Source organism: Syngnathus floridae, chromosome 12 (assembly GCF_059516105.1).
Source record: "Syngnathus floridae isolate MCC-2025c chromosome 12, RoL_Sflo_1.0, whole genome shotgun sequence".
Classification (NCBI taxonomy): domain Eukaryota; kingdom Metazoa; phylum Chordata; class Actinopteri; order Syngnathiformes; family Syngnathidae; genus Syngnathus; species Syngnathus floridae.
Window position 1 is genome coordinate 5,898,024 of NC_142424.1, and position 14,963 is coordinate 5,912,986.

Below are 14,963 nucleotides of genomic sequence, written 5' to 3' on the forward strand. Positions count from 1 at the left end.
CATTCGAGGCTCTGTCCCTCCCCATTACCAAGGTTAACGCGGGAGTCAAGGCGAGAGCCTTTTAGTCGCAAGATATGCGAGGAGGTACGTGACCCCAAGGGAAGGTCAAACCATAGCCAGCCGCCCGTCATTTGCAAGAAGCCGTAAAACTGTCAGCAAAGATAAAAGTGCGACTCGGTGGCGCAAATGTCCACGCGAAATAATAACGAGAGCTACGATAAAAGCAGAAATAAATAAATAACGCAACACTAACGAGGAGTGACACACGCCGAGAGGGTTTGTGTTGCCACGCTGTCGTCATGAATAACAAGCAGAGGCTGTTCCTATGCACAAGCACCCATGACGGGTGATTGACCGAGGAGGGGGGGACGCATTAGGAATAAAATGCGGGGCGAGACGGACTCCATGCACTGACCTCTACATCGTTTTCACAGCTATCGGTCATCAATTGCAGTCGGGTTGGTGTGACACTGAATACATATCAACGTTACATAGTCTCCGCTACACATTTGATTAATCAAAAGAATAGGAAAGTCATATTTTTGGGAGCCCTTTGGTTTTGGTGTCCGGGCATTGGACCTTTAGTGGCTCCTTTGGCGCCCTCTGCTGGTCATTTGTGCTTGTCTCCAGGACAAAAGATACTCTTTCCAGATTGAACATCAGCATATTTAGTTCCCTTGTGGTTGTTCTGACATTTACATAACCAGATGATTCCATTAAATTTATCTTGTGGTTTATTTATGGAGGAGTTTTATTTAAAAAACACACATGGTCAAATCTCTACAGCTGCTTTTTAAAGGTCACTGTGAGGACAAAAATGAATTAAACAGGTCTGGTGAATTATACAGTTTTTGGTCGTTATAGTTTAGACATGAGAAATACGTGCTTGGGGGATTAATTGGTTGCATTAAATCATGAGTTACTCCTAACATTAAAATCATTTCTTTTTGGGAATACAAATTAAAATTAGATATCAGATATCGTTAGGTTCTTGGGGTTATCGCATTTTAGTTATATAATAATAATGATGTATTTTGTAAAAATACATAGAAAATATTTATTTTAATTATTCTTAGGAGGGCAAATTAATTAAATTTCAGATCCAGAATGGGTTTGAGTTTATTAAAAAGTGGGACGATGTGTAAATATGTAATCACTCGCACTTATCTCCATTGTTCTATCAAATTAAATAAATGTCATATGAATGTCAAATCAAAAACTCAATAGATAGCTGCTGTTGAAATATGTTATTTTTCCCCACCCCCTAAAAAAGTGACAACTAAGAAACCATTTTGAGTCCACTTGATAGCCGTGGTCTTGATTGCATTGATGAAGTTTAAAGCCATATAGTCACGTGTCCCCTTCTTTTAGGCCCCTTCCCACTTGCATGCAGCTCCAAGCAACCAGAGTGACCCCTTGCATTCTCTCTTTCTCCACACACACATCCCTTGCATTCTTTCTTTCTCTTTCTCCACACACACATCCTCGTGCATGTTCCCGGGACCGTGTTGCGTGCGTATGCCCTTTGTGTGCATCGAGTTAACCCCGCCCAACTATTGATGGCAGCGTTCATTTACTGGCGTCTGGATGGTCTTGTGTTCAGATTGAGAAGTGTTAAAATGGAGCAACGCAAGCTGAATGACCAAGCAAACTCTCTAGTGGACCTTGCCAAGGTAAGCTATATGGACGATAACGGTTCTCTGCTGCATTGCACGCGAGGAAGAACTGACACGCTTCTCTCCCCTAATGTGTGTGCGTGTTGTTGTTGTCACGCATGCTGCTTCGTTCCTCAAGCAAAAGTCTACAGGTGTCAAATGAACAGACAGGCCTTTCACATGTGTGCCGATACTCACTTCCGGTCTTTTCTTCCACATTGTGTTGTGACAATGCAGTGTGTGCGTGCGTGTGTGTGTGTATGTGTGTGTATAAGGATAGAAAAAAAAAGTTTATCTCCAGATGCGCTAAACAGAACCTTTAAGGCAAAGACCGGGCAGCGGGCCAACCTGACACAGCAGAACCAGTAACCTGGGAAAAAGACTTTCACAAGTGTACACACACAGACACACAACACACACACACAATCATGCCGATATAGCGAACAAGGGTTTGACATTCAAAAGAACACTGCAGTCAAACTGGACAAAACCTGCACGTCATGAAATGTAATATTTATCAATGTATCACGCAATAAAAATAGCTGCAATATGGTTCTGTCGCCACAAGAGGGCAGTGTAGATTCAAGCTACCCTTTGTGGGGCTGCAGTAGCTGTCCCAGCAGCCTTTGATTGAAGACAAGCGCACGGTCACCTCATTTTAAAATAAAAATGTATTTTTTTCCTTCTCATTAAAACCTCCTCAGTTATGTTTTTTTTCCTCGTGGAATTTGTTTGTTCCCCTCTCAATTCTTTGTTTCCAGCTCTTCACTAACCTTCTTTGTCCTTCTCCAGAGAGGTGCTTTCTCTTCCTGTCAGCAAGATATGTGTTCTTTGTTTTGTTTTTTAATCCCTAATTCTTTTGGGGGTCACTGTTGACAGGTTTAGCATCTTTTTTTCTCCATATTGCATCCAGCAGCAATTCCACAATAGCTTTTACTGCTCTGCAAGTGGATGTCAACCTGGTATTTAAAAGCACAGCTATATAATGTAAATCAATTCATTGCAAAATGCTCAGTGTCCTCTTCAACAATCCAATTTCAAAGTGACAGTGTTTTCAAAAGGTGCTTTATTTTAGGTCAACCTCCCCCAAGCTCCAGAGCTGTTTTTCTTTCTGTCAAGATGTGAGAACAGATGCACCAGAAAGTACAATGAAAGTCAGCAGCACCTTTTTAGTCAATTTGAGGTCACAAGAGCTAATGCGCTTAACCACGAGTAGCTGCTCATATAACACGAGGCCTCGTGGCCCGTGTCTCCTCCAGCAAATATGCTGCTGCTGTCTGCTTCAGCTGTAAAGATAAGTAATGTGCGTGTGTTATTGAATGTGTCCCCCAACCATACTGGATGTGCCCTTCTGATTATAACCTTTACTCCTCTTTGGATACGCTCTGCCAGTTCTTCCTCTTTCGGGAGTGATGCTTTTTACTTAGCCTTGCTGACCAGACATAAGGGTTTAGTAGCAACAAGGTTATTTTTAATAGTTGGCAATAATAACATCTACTGTTGAACCGCTGACTCGCATGACTTTTGTTACTATGACAACCAGGGACGGAGCCTGAATCTTGCAAGTCGTTCCCACTGCTTGCGGCAGCAGTTCATACACAGCGTAATTAGAATGCGGAGAGCAGCGTGCAAAGCTAATGCTTCCTTTTCTCTGCCTTGTCCCAGACTCAGAACATCATGTATGACATGGTGTCGGATTTGAACGAGCGGGGAGAGGACATGGAGAAGAGGATTGCCTTGCTGGAGACCAAGCTTGAGACTCTACTGAGCAACTTGCAGGCTCTGCCCGCGCTCATCAGCCAGGTGATCAGCCAGCAGCACAGGGACTTCCTGGAGGTGCAACTGCAGCCTTACGACAAACACAGCCCCGAACGCTCGCAGTCGGCGTCGCGGCGGCGGTCGTCGTCCACGGCGCCGCCCACCTCCTCTGAGAGCAGCTAGGGTCCGAAGGGAAGGCCTCCATTGAAGACTTTTGCCATCATATGGCTAAGTTGCATTTATCTTAAAGCCTTATGGCTTCAATAAGTATTATCCCAATTCTGATGACAGAATCCAATGATAGTGGACACGTGCGGTTTATTTTTTGCTTTCTATTACCTCATGACGCTTCCCTCAGTAAAGGCCTGTCGTCGGCTGGGAAAATACTGCACTAAAATAGTGCTTCCCATTGAGGGAATGGTTTGAGCTGGATGGGACCGGAGTAACAGTAGAAAGCAAATACAAGCAAGTGTAATCGTTTAGGTTAGAAACAGCATCAACATTTGTGGCAAGATTCATTCGTAGCGGGGGTTCGCTGCCCTGACAAATGTAACGAGAGATTTTCAATACACAGACAAAACGTAAACATATTACAATTTTAATAGAAATGAACCCGATTTATTGGTTTATGATCTCCAAATGATAACTCCCCATCAGAAAATTGAAACTACTTCTGACACTTTGTACCTCAGCCGTAATAATAAACCGTATTTCATATCCTTCCTTCGTAACAAATTTCTTTTTTTTGAAATTATTTGATTCCCACTGATAGTTTTGTGCAATTAACTTGCACACTAGTGATATCTGTATTTGAATATTAGCATGTTCCCACATATGTTATTGATTATCACCAAAAGACCAAATAAAAGGTAGTTGGTTGCTATTATAGAGCTATGCTAGAGGTATGCTAAAAGTACTAAAAAAGAAAAAGTACCTGAAAATGATTTTTGGGAAGAAGGGCAAAATAGTGCAAATTAATTTGGGTTATCACATAGTGATGTTAAAGGTTGCGTGTACGCAGACTAACAATCGGGGCAGATTGGAGCAGTTATTAAATCATGCAAAGATCCAATTCTTAGATGTCTGTTATGTGCTAACAGCGATATTTCCCGAGCTGCTCGAAAATGTTATGTTTTTATGGGGAATGTGTGCCCCCTTGTGGGGTTGCCCTTAATAGCAGAACTCCAGAATGGGAAGCAGAAACTAGAAAGACCAGAAATAATGTAACAATCTACTCCATAAAACCATCGATCAGAATAATATTTTACAAACAACCAATAATTGGATCTTTGCAGACTTGAATCCGATTATCGGTATGCATGTACAGCACATGAGTAAAAATTCTCCAGCCAAAGTGAATGCATCAAAGTCTGTTACTGCACTTTTATTAATTGATGCACTTCATCAATGACTGATGTTTGGTGATGTCTTCCAACTGAAGAAGATTTTGAGTTGTCAAGGGTGGTTGAATGAAGGCTTGTATGTTAGAACAAGCTCAACGTACATATCTATACCGTACAGATGTCACAAACTCAGTAATAATGAATCTTGTCTTGTCTTGCTGTGTTTCACTTCCTTCCTACCTTCCTTCCCGTGCTCCTCATGCTCAGCTGGACAACAGCGACTGATGTTGAACAACTCGCTGAATACCGTATCTACCTTATAGAAAAGTACTATTTTTGTATATTTTGATGAGGACAAGCACACCTCCTACTGTGTAATAATGAACAGCAACGAGGATCTGGGCACAAACAGATTCAACATACCGAGCATGTGGCGTTAGACTCATCAGAATGGAGTACTATACATATATATTGAGTATGAAATAAAATATTTGAGGTTCTTTACAGAATGTAAAATAATTACGGACTTGTTTTTTTTGTTTTCAATTATATCATTATTCAAATTGCATTTATTTTTACAGGAAATGATTCCGCTGAGTTGTATTCAAGAGCAGAAATGATAAATGTGGCTGGCAACTGATTTGTCATGTGTCTGCTTTCAATTCATATAACAATCATTCTCTCTCAAAACACTAATTTCTCAAATAATGGAAATAATAGAAGCCGGGACTTCATTATTTACTTGGTGGAAAATTTACCTGCACATCTGATATCGCCATGAAAGCTGTGGATAAATCATGTTATGTTAATATATTTATTATGATACAAATTTTAATGTATAATTCATCCATTTTTGTATGCAATGATATAATATAGGTCAGGTATGGTTAAGTGGTACACCTGGCTGTATTTTTTATGATCATCCTGCGAGTCAACACTCGGGGCAAAGACATGGCTCTTCGTGAACATGCATTCTCTCGCGAGAATTCGCACCAGGAAGTCCGCGACGTTGACGCTTGCGTGGTGGCAGTGTGCTAGCCGCACACGTTCTAACGTTAGCCACGTCTATTTACCGTTTATCTAACGTTTACAGTTAACGCAGGACTGTGACACAAACTCAAGTCATCATGAGCATATTAGCCAAAATAGCAGAGATTGAAAATGAGGTGAGTGCGGAAAGAAACGTGGCGCTCGCGGAATGAATCAAGTCCCGTTGTAGCTAACGGCTAGCTTGGAATGCAAGCAAAAATTAGCCGGGCTCACACAGCCGGGCCTTATGTATCTTATAGACGTCGCACTTTATTGCCTTTTTTGCATGAAAACATTAATCGTTATATCAATTAGTAGTTATATTATTTGTTTTAAGATGGAATCTTGGGGTTGTCTTGGTGAAGAAGTTGACCGGTAAATATCAACTCCGAATGCGTTGCCCTTTTCCGTTCAAAAACTGAATTTTAGTGGTAAATAAATATGCAATATACATTCAAATAGTCTCGTACCAAAGGAACGTTATAACAAGCATTTATGTCTTGGCCTTTTTTAACATGTATTCTACCTGTCACTTGTTTACTTGATGCTGGACACATAAAACCGTTATTGGTGTCTGCTGCGTTTACAGATTTTAAACTGCATAGATTTTTATAGACTTAACGTATATAGTTGAATTAATTTAGTGTTCTGCCGAGTTGAGGACTGAGTCCTACTACAGACCGCAAACCCCCTGCCCCAAAAGTTTAAAAATTTCCTGCCAAACAAATTGAAGCTCCTCCATTCATTTCAGCATAGTTACTTGGCACCCAGGTGACACCGAAATAATTTACAACTCAGTAATGAAGTCATTATCACAGTAAATATTTGTACGAGAAATGTTCACGAGCCCTAAATGTTAATCAAACGGAGAAACAACAAATAAACTAAAAATAGTCATTAATTTTGCAATGTTATATTAATGCTGAATGTAGTGCTTTATTCACAGTAGTCAAGCATAAGACACCTTACGAACTTCCATTCTTACTATGCTTTGTTTTAGATGGCCAGGACACAAAGAAACAAGGCCACTGCTCACCACTTGGGTCTGCTCAAAGCACGTCTAGCCAAGCTAAGGCGGGAGCTCATCACACCCAAGGGAGGCAGCGGTGGCGGCCCGGGAGAAGGTAACCAATGAGAACTTGGTTATGGTTTTGTAATCACATATGACTGAAGTAGGGACACGATTTTAAGAAATGTCATTGATTGGTGTTTGACTTGAAATGTGATTTCACCACTGCGTTAGCTTTGGTTAGTGGTGGATGTTCTAATTCATCAACTCGATACTGTTGACAACATTTTGAATATTCATGTCTCTATTTTCAGGTTTTGACGTCGCAAAAACCGGCGACGCTCGTATTGGCTTTGTAGGATTTCCCTCAGTGGGGAAGTCAACATTGCTCAGCAACCTGGCAGGGGTCTACTCTGAAGTTGCCGCCTACGAGTTCACCACCCTAACAACAGTACCCGGAGTCATTCGCTACAAAGGTGCAAAAATCCAGGTACAGGAAAATATAAACACATAAAACTGATTAACAGCTGCGGACAGTTTTCGGTGTGTGGTTTAATTTGGACTTTGTTCTGTTACCTGAAAGCTTCTGGATCTCCCTGGAATCATTGAAGGGGCCAAAGATGGCAAAGGCAGAGGCAGACAAGTTATAGCCGGTAAGACTAAAAACACGAAAAAAAATTTGCACAGTCAACCGTTTTGCGAAATGAGATTGTGTAAATGGTGTGACATGATGGTGCACCCCCCCTCTTCTCTAGTGGCTCGAACCTGCAACCTCATCCTGATAGTGCTTGACGTGCTGAAGCCTCTCCTGCACAAGAGGCTAATAGAACACGAGCTGGAGGGTTTTGGCATCCGACTGAACAAGCAGCCGCCCAACATCGGCTTCAAGAAGAAGGACAAAGGAGGCATTAATTTTACCGCCACTGTACGTGTCTTTTGAAACGTATTTAGCAACGTCGCCCTCTGGTGGACATCTTATCAGATTTTTCTTCAACTTAGTACTGTGCAGTATTTGGTTGCTTATGTGTTTTCTGCTCTGCAGTGTGCGCAAAGCGAGCTAGACGGTGACACGGTGAAGACCATCCTGTCTGAGTACAAGATCCACAATGCTGACATCACCCTCCGCAGCGACTCCACGGCCGATGACCTCATCGACGTGGTGGAGGGAAATCGGTGAGACCGTGTGCTGTCGTCGTCCTTCTTTTGTCGTTTGCCGTGGGCGTGGCCTCCCAGCAGATGTGTCGCTTCATTGATGGCGGCCGCGTTTGCCCGACATGGTCGCTCTAATCTTTTAGAGGGGGGTGGGGAACGCACAGTCCACCGTGAGCCATTCTGCAATTTTGAAAATCATTGGTCAAATTGTTTTGTGTGTGTGTGTTTTAAATATTTATATCTTCATATTATATGTTATGTTTATTCTTCAACAAATCCGTAGTGACGGTGAGTCTCTCCTCCTTACAGGGTATACATCCCTTGCATTTACGTGCTGAACAAAATCGACCAGATCTCCATCGAGGAGCTTGACGTCATCTACAAGGTGCCGCACTGCGTGCCTATCTCGGCCCACCATCGCTGGAACTTCGACGACCTGCTGGAGAAGATGTGGGACTATCTGAAGCTCGTGCGCATGTAAGTGTGTGTGCGCCAGGAGCTCCGCACCCCCGCCACCAATGACGTCTCACCCCGTCTAGCTTAACCTGACGTCGGTTTTGGGCTTGCAGCTACACTAAACCCAAAGGCCAGCTCCCCGATTACACGTCTCCCGTGGTCCTGCCTGACCAGCACACCACCGTCGAGGACTTCTGCTTGAAGATTCACAAGAACCTTATCAAGGAATTGAAATAGTGAGTATCTTCAGGACTCATTTTGCTTACAAATTCCACTGTGTGCAGTCCTACATTCTATAACCACGATATGAAACATATTGTTTATTACTAGATTTTTCAACATTTTTTCAATAGATTGTGCTGGTGTAGATAATTAATTGTCCATTAAGGGTAGACAATGCCTCAATTGTCATTGTGATTTGAGGTTTTAGAAAAATTAACATTTTAGTGCGGCGTCAGCCGCCGGCAGTTGCAAGACAAATGCAGAATTTTGCGACCAAAGATAACAAAGCACCAATTAGTTTAATTGCTCTTTACTTGGCCACAGTTTGAAATGTTCTTTTAGTCTTTAAGAAAGAAAATATATTGAACAATATATTGAACCTTAAAATAAAAATTGAAAAAAATATATATAAAATATACTATATATAAAAAATAAAATAAAGACCCAAAGCAAGCACTGACTAGTCACAGCCATCGGCCGCTTTATGCGCAGATACTGCGTTTGCGCTCGGGCGCTCGGGTCGTCAATCAGTCAATACATGAGTGCTGCCGAGCATTAGCGATCCTCCGGGGAGGCGGCGGGGGCCAAGCGGTGTCACACCACATTAGGGAGGAGTCTTTTGTGCCGCCGAAGGCTGTCGTTTGCTGTCGCTCACCTTTTACTTCCATCCCACGTGATTCACGAGATGCCATCAACTTGTTTTCAGCGCGCTGGTGTGGGGATCGTCCGTCAAACACAACCCTCAAAAGGTGGGCAAGGACCACGTGATGGAAGACGAGGACGTTATCCAGTTGGTGAAGAAGTGATAGGGATTAAACAAAAAATCGGTGCGGCATGGCTCGCTATCACAAAGGCAAACACTTGTGAAAACTTCAGAGCTTCTGTGTAATGTGCTTGTCACTCTTGTTTTAACCCGGATGACATGAATGTACATGTCACATGGAAACACCTCAACACCATGATTAGTTCATATTGAATATTGGTTAACGCTTGCATTGACATGGAAACAAAAGTATGAAATAATAAAAAAAGAGTCTCACAACTTTGCAAGAAATTTCTATTTCTGTCAACAGGATCTGTCTCACACACCTATTTTACTTCCTACCTATCTCGTGTTTATCAACCTATTTATTGTGCGGTAAGTATAAAAAGTCCTCTCACCCCTTTACAATCGCCAGGATGTTTTGATATAAATCATTTCAGAGCTTTTCTCCACCATTTATTGTCACTTATATGCTATTGAAGCAAAATGTATTCAGGTTTTGGTAATGTCACTGTTGTGATAAATATTTTGTCGACTTGATGATGGCTGTGTTCCGTAGCATATTTGATGTCCTGAAAATTCTTTTTCCTCCCGAGTGCTACCTTTGAACAATGAGATCCATCCGATGCTGTGGAAAATCTCCGCAAACCATCACTTGTGACTACAAGAATGACAGGAAAAGCCGACTAGAACATCTGAAGTTTATTTGGTGGCACGCGTAAAAGACAGGTATGTGATGACTACCATTGAACACAACTTTAAATATACCTGGTTGTACTTGAATGTACCTCATTGGGCACAATATAAAGTCAACAAATTTTGATGCAGTCGCACTATCGCAGTAGCAACGCAAAGGCCTCTGCAGCATCACAACCACTCAAGTCTGGCTCAGAGAAGGGAGGGGAAAAAAAAAGTCTCATTTAAAAGGCCTGTCCAGCTCAGTGATTTACGGGACATTGATGATGAAGGCACTTATTCAGCCCGGTAGGCCCCCTCCATTCCTAAACCCCCTTTTTCTCCCTCGCCGGTTGGGACGGCCACTCAGGTTAATCAGTTCATTCACTCAGACGCAGTTCGGGGACATTGTGCAGCAGCTGTTCACAACTAACAAGCCTCCGTTGAGCGCACACGCATGCATGTAGAAGCCGTTCCTCATGCTGATTTAGTCTGTCTTGTGAGAAGAGGAGCGGCCATTTTATGCTCAACAATGGACTGTGCCCGTGTATCAACTATTATGAGGCTAATATACCGCAGCGTAGTAAAACTACCTCGGACCACACAAATGACGGCTGCAGTCTTGTTAAATTATTTTATAAAAAAAAAAAGTTTGCCTTGTACAAATCTTGCCTTAAATTGCTATGCAGTTATGTCCACAACTTTTCACTAGTGTTACGGATGGAGCTACATAATACAATACAAATGCATGAGATTTTTCATTTGAATTTTTGACCAAATTATTAAAATAAACTAATAAAAAGTAACAAAAACAAAGTGAATTTGAAAAACAAAAGTCAAAACGCACTAAATAAATTTAAAAGAAAAAAAAAAAATCAAAGTATGACAACCCTGTTCCTCTCTCGGGTATGTCTGGCTGACCCAAGAGGTGCCGTACACCTTAAATTGGTCACCAGCCAATCACAGGCGTTCACATGACTAGATGGCTGGAGGCCGGATTTGATCCCATGACCCCTGAACTCAACTGTTAGGCAAATGTACTAAACAGTTGGTCACCGTAGCACCAAATTTAAATTTGTACTTACAAATGTCGGTCCAATGTGGATGCATTTTAGAGTTGGGATAACTTTTTTGGGGTTGTGGGGCCATTAGATAATAGTCAGTGTAACATGTGTTGTTTTAGCAAGTATGAATCCAAGCACTTGAAGGACTTTCCAGTCAGCCCAGCATCAGGCACGGGCTCCGATCTATCCCTCCCCCTTATTTCTTCCCCTGTAAATTATAGCAGCACTTTAGCTAATGAAAGAGTTGAAGACCGGCCACTAATAAAAGCCATTTAGTGAATAAAGCACTCCCACTCCCCCCCACTAACAAAATTAAAGAAACTAGCCATTTAGGTAGGGCGGGTGCAGAGGGAGGCCTCTGTATTAATATTTATGAAATGCGGAATTGGATCCATCCTCCGCCCAAAAAAAAAAAAATCCCCAATCACCATCTCATGTCCAATGGTAGCGTGAAGCAGCGCCCCTTGGCAGCGCACCTATCCCGAGAGGAGAACATCACTGACCCCTCCTTTAGCTGGAAGGAGGGGCGGGATGGCGATGGTGACTTGAAGGGTGCTGAGGACGCAGTCGGGACAGTCTGGCTCCAGCAGAGCAGCCTGGAAACATCTCAGCAGCTACCGGGCAGCAGCAACCTGGCGGTGGTCGACTTGAATGGAAAAGGTGGGTCTTTTTTTCCACACGGTGGGCTAAAAAGTCAAAGTTCTCTCTTGATTTGATGACAGATTTCTTTTGCAGCGCCACAGGTAAACGTTGGAAAAGAACCTGGTAAGAATGCATACTTCAGTATCACAATCATCCATGAAAACATCTTCCATCCCTTCAAATCATCTCCAAAGTTCTTCCATTTTGCCATTGAGTCACCACCAATGTAAGCTTTCTAACTGTTTCCTTAAACATCCCACAGAAGACAAGACAATACTCAAGGGAAGGTAACAAGATTGTCCTTTAACAAGGTTAGCGAGGAAAATTTCTGAGCAACGTCTCAATTGGTGAGTCAGTCGGGCTTGCGAACCCCTTTGATTGAACAGAGGGGAAAAAAAACAATGTCAATTTGTTACAATTTAAAAAAAAAAAAAATTTGGTGGGGGCAAAGTCGATGTGACCGCCAAGAGGGGCGTGGGTGTGGTTTGACGCAGTTTGTTCGCAAGAAGGGTGGAGCCCCGCTTTTTTTACCGCAGTGAGCCGCAACCGATGAAGCTTTTTCTCTTTTTCAAAAAATTCTGCAGCCCAAAATGATTCAAATTATTCATTAGTATTTGTTGATTTTTTTATTTTTTAACTCAAATTTATTTCTGTACTTTTTTGACAGACAAGCTTCACAAAAAAAAAATTCTTTTGTAATCCTTGCGGTTAAGTTGGGAGTCAAAATGACAAATCTCGAATTTTTTATTCAGATGGACTTGGTCTTTACATCCAATAGAATAATTTTATATATTAAAAAATATAAATGTAAACAAATATATAATAAAAATATAAATTTGTAAAAGTTAAACTGCAGGTTATATTCACTCATGAACATTTTGGTTAAGGGTCAAGTCAAATAAATCCCCTAAAATTTGAAAACTATAAAAAAAAAACATTAAATGGTGAAAATATACATTTAAATGTTTTAAGCCACTCTTCATCTTCTCCACTCCTCTTCAACATTAACTCAAAGATGTTGTCAATTAGAGCGACAAAAACACTCCCATACCCTCATAAAAAAAAAAACCTAACTGCATTTGTCTTTAAAACAATTATTTTTTTCTTGTTTCTCCTGTTGACATTCTTCTAGAGTGTTTGTCTCCTTCCGTCCCTCATTTGGCTGCCCAGGGCACCATTGTGCTTGATCTAACCATGCAGTGGGTCTCTGTCCATGGTTGTGCCAAGCACTTTGGAGCCTTGCGAGCAAATTCTGCATCCGAAAAACAACCTCTTGATGTTTTTCTTCCCACCACTTTAGACCGTAATCAAGACAGTTTATTTTCTTATTGTGTATTGTAATAAATATTCAAATAGAACGTGTCTTTAAATGATGACTGTGGGCCAAAGCCAACATGGCAGATTTGTGAAGTGTCTCAATTACACTAAGTGCCTCAACCGTACGGTTAATAAGTGCTGCTAGTAGAGGTCGTTTTATTAATGCTGTTAACGGATCCATAAATCAAAGCGAGCAGAGACATTGCGGGATGAGACAGTTGAGGCAAAGTGTGCGCTTATGAAGATGATCAAATGTTATTACAGCACTCCACTTGATAGATTTTTTTTTTTTAGAAATGTAGTATAAAGCACACTTGGAACAAAATGAATACACATTTAATATGCTTAGCTTGAAGTAACCAGTGTCTTTTTTTTTCACAGCATTATTTGATCAAGTAAAAGCATAATCTTGTATTAGATATTCCTTATTATTGATGTTGATTGAGAAGTATTTATGTAACAATGTGATTATTATTGATGCTATGTTCAGTTTGTCGGTCGAAATATCACCAACATTTGCATGTTGACGCAATGCAGTTGGCTTCCACTGCAAATTATGTTCATAAACATATTGCTAGATGCATACTACTCTGATGCTGTCATTCAAAAACATGTCATTGTAGCAACAGTACCAGAGAAACTTGAAAATCACAGTGATATATTTATTCCTTTATTCTGACACAACAGTAGCTTATTGTTATGAATGAAGCACACAATGCTTGGAGCGTGTTCTGCCTGGCTTGACCTTTATTCCAGACTCCAGACAGGGAAAACAAGGCTTTACACACACTTTTATCCCATTAGGCTGCACTACGGTAGCTGGCTTGGACAAACTAAATGTTAATCGCTCATTACAGTGAACAGGTGGGGGCAAGACTGTTGTGACCGTGGCTCAGGTAGTAAAGTTGCTCATTCAGAAGTTCAAATCCAGCTCGGTCCGGCACACTTTACCTCAGGAAAATTTACAACACATGAGATAAAAGTATTTTACACACATGTAAATAAGGCCCCAAATGCATCTGATTGGCAAAAAAAATGAATAAATTGAAACAAAGTGTGCTACTTTTTCAACGCCAAAATGATCCGTGTCTTTTTTTGGGCAATTCGTGAACTTGATGTATTATTTATTTTGGTATTTATTTATTTGAGTGACGTCACAAAGAAAACAACCAATCAGGAGGTGAGGGGGTCGTTTTTCCAGTTTCAGTTAAGATTTCGCCATGAATTTTCCATAATGAAGTGGGCTGTTATTAGGTACACCTCGTGACGTCACAAAGAAAACAGCCAATCGGGGGGTGAGGACACTTTAATAAAGACACTTTAACACAGGGGTGTCCAAGTCCAGTCCTCGAGGGCCGCATTCCTCCATGTTTTCCAAGTTTCCCTCGTTAAACACACCTGATTCAATGATCAGGCTCCTGCAGAACGTGAGGATGAACTGATCATTTAATCAGGTGTGTTTAACGAGGGAAACTTGGAAAGCATGTAGGAATGCGGCCCTCGAGGACTGGACTTGGACACCCCTGCCTTACACTGAGTGCCAAAAGTCCCACTGATCGTGAGCAGCAGGGGGCGGGGCCCCATTTCAACCCCTTACACTGAGTGCCAAGCAGGGAAGAAATGGGTACCATTGTTATAGTCACTGGTATGACTCGGCAGGGGTTTGAACCCACAACCTCCCAATCTCAGGGCGGACACTCTCCTCTGCGGCCACTGAGCTGGTAAACACTTGTATCGTACTATAACACCTATAGTCGTTTTTAAATATCGTGTATATATACGCTCGGTAAAACCATATATGTTCCATGCATTGAGGGCAAGGCTTCCATAGGGTAGTGGTTAGTGCTCTGGGCTTTCACCCCAGCGACCCAGGTTCGA

At 41.7% G+C, this 14,963-nt stretch overlaps 2 protein-coding genes across 8 annotated transcripts in view; both read left to right on the forward strand.

Moving 5' to 3' along the window:
• Nucleotides 1-5,396, forward strand: part of kcnn2 (potassium calcium-activated channel subfamily N member 2) — a 48,316-nt gene extending 42,920 nt beyond the window's left edge. For 6 of the 7 annotated variants that reach the window (XM_088391550.1, XM_088391547.1, XM_088391546.1 and 3 more), the window contains 2 exons: nucleotides 1,604-1,673; nucleotides 3,321-5,396. In XM_088391550.1, coding sequence (XP_088247676.1) covers nucleotides 1,604-1,673; nucleotides 3,321-3,596 — 346 coding nt within the window. In that variant the 3' untranslated portion in view covers nucleotides 3,597-5,396. The remainder of the gene's footprint in view (nucleotides 1-1,603; nucleotides 1,674-3,320) is intronic. The other variant, XM_088391552.1, reaches the window with a different exon arrangement.
• A 344-nt stretch (nucleotides 5,397-5,740) lies between these two features.
• drg1 (developmentally regulated GTP binding protein 1) lies at nucleotides 5,741-9,666 on the forward strand. The gene is made up of 9 exons (XM_088392663.1): nucleotides 5,741-5,922; nucleotides 6,786-6,909; nucleotides 7,109-7,284; nucleotides 7,378-7,447; nucleotides 7,550-7,719; nucleotides 7,837-7,967; nucleotides 8,256-8,423; nucleotides 8,516-8,638; nucleotides 9,331-9,666. The coding sequence occupies exons 1-9, from the start codon at nucleotides 5,884-5,886 to the stop codon at nucleotides 9,428-9,430; spliced, it is 1,101 nt and encodes a 366-aa protein (XP_088248789.1). The 5' UTR covers nucleotides 5,741-5,883; the 3' UTR covers nucleotides 9,431-9,666.
• Nucleotides 9,667-14,963: the final 5,297 nt, after the last annotated feature.

Excerpts from the sequence above, each read along its gene's own strand:
- drg1 (XM_088392663.1), top strand. The coding sequence starts at position 5,884 with ATGAGCATATTAGCCAAAATAGCAGAGATTGAAAATGAG. Across the intron at positions 7,448-7,549 it reads AGGCAGACAAGTTATAGCCG|TGGCTCGAACCTGCAACCTC; the intron begins GTAAGACTAAAA and ends CCTCTTCTCTAG. Across the intron at positions 8,639-9,330 it reads CTTATCAAGGAATTGAAATA|CGCGCTGGTGTGGGGATCGT; the intron begins GTGAGTATCTTC and ends ACTTGTTTTCAG.